This window comes from Vombatus ursinus, unplaced genomic scaffold (genome assembly GCF_900497805.2).
Source record: "Vombatus ursinus unplaced genomic scaffold, bare-nosed wombat genome assembly UNPS02014344.1, whole genome shotgun sequence".
Lineage (NCBI taxonomy): Eukaryota > Metazoa > Chordata > Mammalia > Diprotodontia > Vombatidae > Vombatus > Vombatus ursinus.
This window is the reverse complement of record NW_020954122.1, coordinates 327,098-329,379: the sequence shown is the minus strand read 5'-3', so window position 1 is coordinate 329,379 and position 2,282 is coordinate 327,098. Positions and strand designations below refer to the sequence as shown.

The 2,282-nt window shown below is 49.4% G+C and overlaps 1 protein-coding gene across 4 annotated transcripts in view; it reads left to right on the top strand.

Annotated features, from left to right (window-relative positions):
• Positions 1–2,282, top strand: part of KLK11 (kallikrein related peptidase 11) — an 11,570-nt gene that overhangs the window by 173 nt on the left and 9,115 nt on the right. Inside the window, exon 1 of one of the 4 annotated variants that reach the window (XM_027860966.1) lies at positions 106–474. The exons of 1 other annotated variant lie outside the window; for it this stretch is intronic. Coding sequence is in view for 1 of the 3 variants with exons in the window: in XM_027860964.1 (XP_027716765.1) it covers positions 1,031–1,057 (27 nt within the window). In the remaining 2 variants the exon portion in view is untranslated. Of the gene's footprint in view, positions 1–105; positions 475–940; positions 1,058–1,127; positions 1,208–2,282 lie in introns of those variants that run through there. 2 more of the 4 variants (XM_027860964.1, XM_027860967.1) reach the window with 2 other exon arrangements.

Below are 2,282 nucleotides of genomic sequence, written 5' to 3'. Positions count from 1 at the left end.
CTCTGTCTCTGAGCTCCCTGGTGTCTGTCTCTCTTCGTCTCTGTCTCTGAGCTCCCTGGTGTCTGTCTCTCTGTCTCTGTCTCTGAGCTCTCGGTCTCTGGTGCCTCTCCTAGTCTTTCTCTTTCTTTGAATCTCGGTGGTCTCTGCCTCCGTCTCTCCTGGTCTCTGTGTCTCTGCATAGGTCTAGCAGCCTCGCCTTTTCTTGTTCCCTGTGACTGTCCCCTCGGACTTGCCTTGACTCATGGTCACTTTCTGCATGGGGCTCCCTATCCCTATGTTTCTTCCTCCTCAGGTGCCCAGGGTCCAGCTGACCCCTTGACCCCGGAGCGCCTGGCCCTGCCCGCCCCCGAAAGTGCAAATTGGGACACGGTCCCGCCCTCTCCAGGCGGGACTGCCAGCACCGAGACCCCGCCCACCCTGGGGCCGGGAGACCGGGAGAGCAAAAGAGGACGTGCCTAGACCCGAGGATGTGGGGCAAGACCAAGGGTCCCGGGAGAGAGAGGGGCCGGGGCTGGGCGGGGTTGGGGGAGTCGGGAGACGGGGTAGAACAGAGCAGATAGAGCCTCGCGTGAATGTGTGGGGACCGGGGAGGAGGAGAGGGACGAGCAAGGCACAGAAGGAAGGGAAAGGGGGAAAGAAGGAGCAAGAAGACGGATGAAAGGGGAGCCCACGGCATTTCTTAACTGCCTACTATGGGGCGCTGGGCAAAATTAACTCGTGCCAGGCTTGAGAATGAAAAAGACCGGAGGGATACTACCTGCGCTAAAGGAATTTTTGTTCCTAAGCGGAGACGTGACTGTGTCCTAAGTAGATACCAAGTAACCTTCGGTGGGGGAGGGGATCGGGGAGAGATGGGGGGATGGGATTGGAAGTGAAGTGGGGACTTGGGGATGGGATCGGGAAGGATAAAGACAATTTGATTTATTCTGCTTGGCCCCAGAGCAGAGGTCCAGAGGAGCAATGGTCCGAGCCTCAGAGGTGTTGGCTCGACGAATTGGAGCAGCTTCTTAAGAATTCGAACTGTCCGTGAATGGAACTCCCTAGACCGTCTCTATGTGTAGGGAGTCTTCTATTGCCAGAGGTCTTCAGAGGGAGGCTGGGCTGATAACTTGTCAATTCTATTGTAGAGGAAATGACTTCCGATGTCCAAAGTGGACTAGATGGTATTTGAGGTGTCCTGTAACTCTGAGATTCCGACACGTGGGAGGTAGGGAGAGAAAGTAGGAGTTGTCATAGCATTATATGCTAGGTGGTGAGGTGGATAGAGCACGGAGCCTGGTGTCATTTCCTTGAGCTCAAATCTGGCCTCAGACACTAGCTGCGTGACCCTGAGCAAGTCACTTAATTTTGTTTGCCTCAGTTTGTTCATCTGTAAAATGAGCTGGAGAAAGAAATGGCAAACCATTCCTGTATCTTTGCCAAGAAAACCTGAAATGGGATCACAGAGAATTGAGAGTTATAGTGGACTGAACAACAACAATAAAGCATTTAGATAGCATTTTAGTCTGTGAAGTACTTTATATATGCTATCTCATTTGAGATAGAGGAAGAAAGGTTCAGAATAGAGGTGGTGTTGAAGGAGGTAAGGGGGAAAATGGGGGAGAAGATAGAGGAGACGTGATAGAAGGAAGCAGGGGGACATGACAGATTTAGAGGGACATAGATTGGGAGGTGATAAGGAGAGTAATGAAGATCAAGTAGGGAAGAAAAAAGAACTGTAAGAATCACTGGGGTGTTAAGACCTCTTAACTGGGTGAACCCCAGAGCCTTTCCCAAGGCATTGTTTGATTTCTGAGCTCTCAGAACATTCACATTGCTGCCACCAATCTCCTCTCCCACTTGGAATTCTTCTGATCCTCTTATTTTTTCCTAATCCAGTGAAAAAAAGAGAGAGGGTTAAGGGGGGAAAATGTGGCATCCCTAGATAAGAAAAAGAATCAGTAACAGAATACAGGCATTAGCTGAATGACTGGTTACCAAAGACCAGTACAATTTTAATTTCCAAATGTCCTGACGCAGTGAGAGTTGTCATAAATATGTCACTCTACATCGTCCTGTTAGTCAATGGAATGAGAACATCTCCAAAGTTAAGTTACCTGGGCCCACTTTCAAAGAGTAATTTTATGAAGCAATGATTAGGAGCAGAGTTCTGGATGCTTTTAGGGGAAATGAATATCACAAATTTAGAACTTTGAAGGTCTGTTTCTTGACCAGAATTAAGGGAGAATGATAGGGGAGAGAGAGAGAGAGAGAGAGAGAGAGAGAGAGAGAGAGAGAGAGAG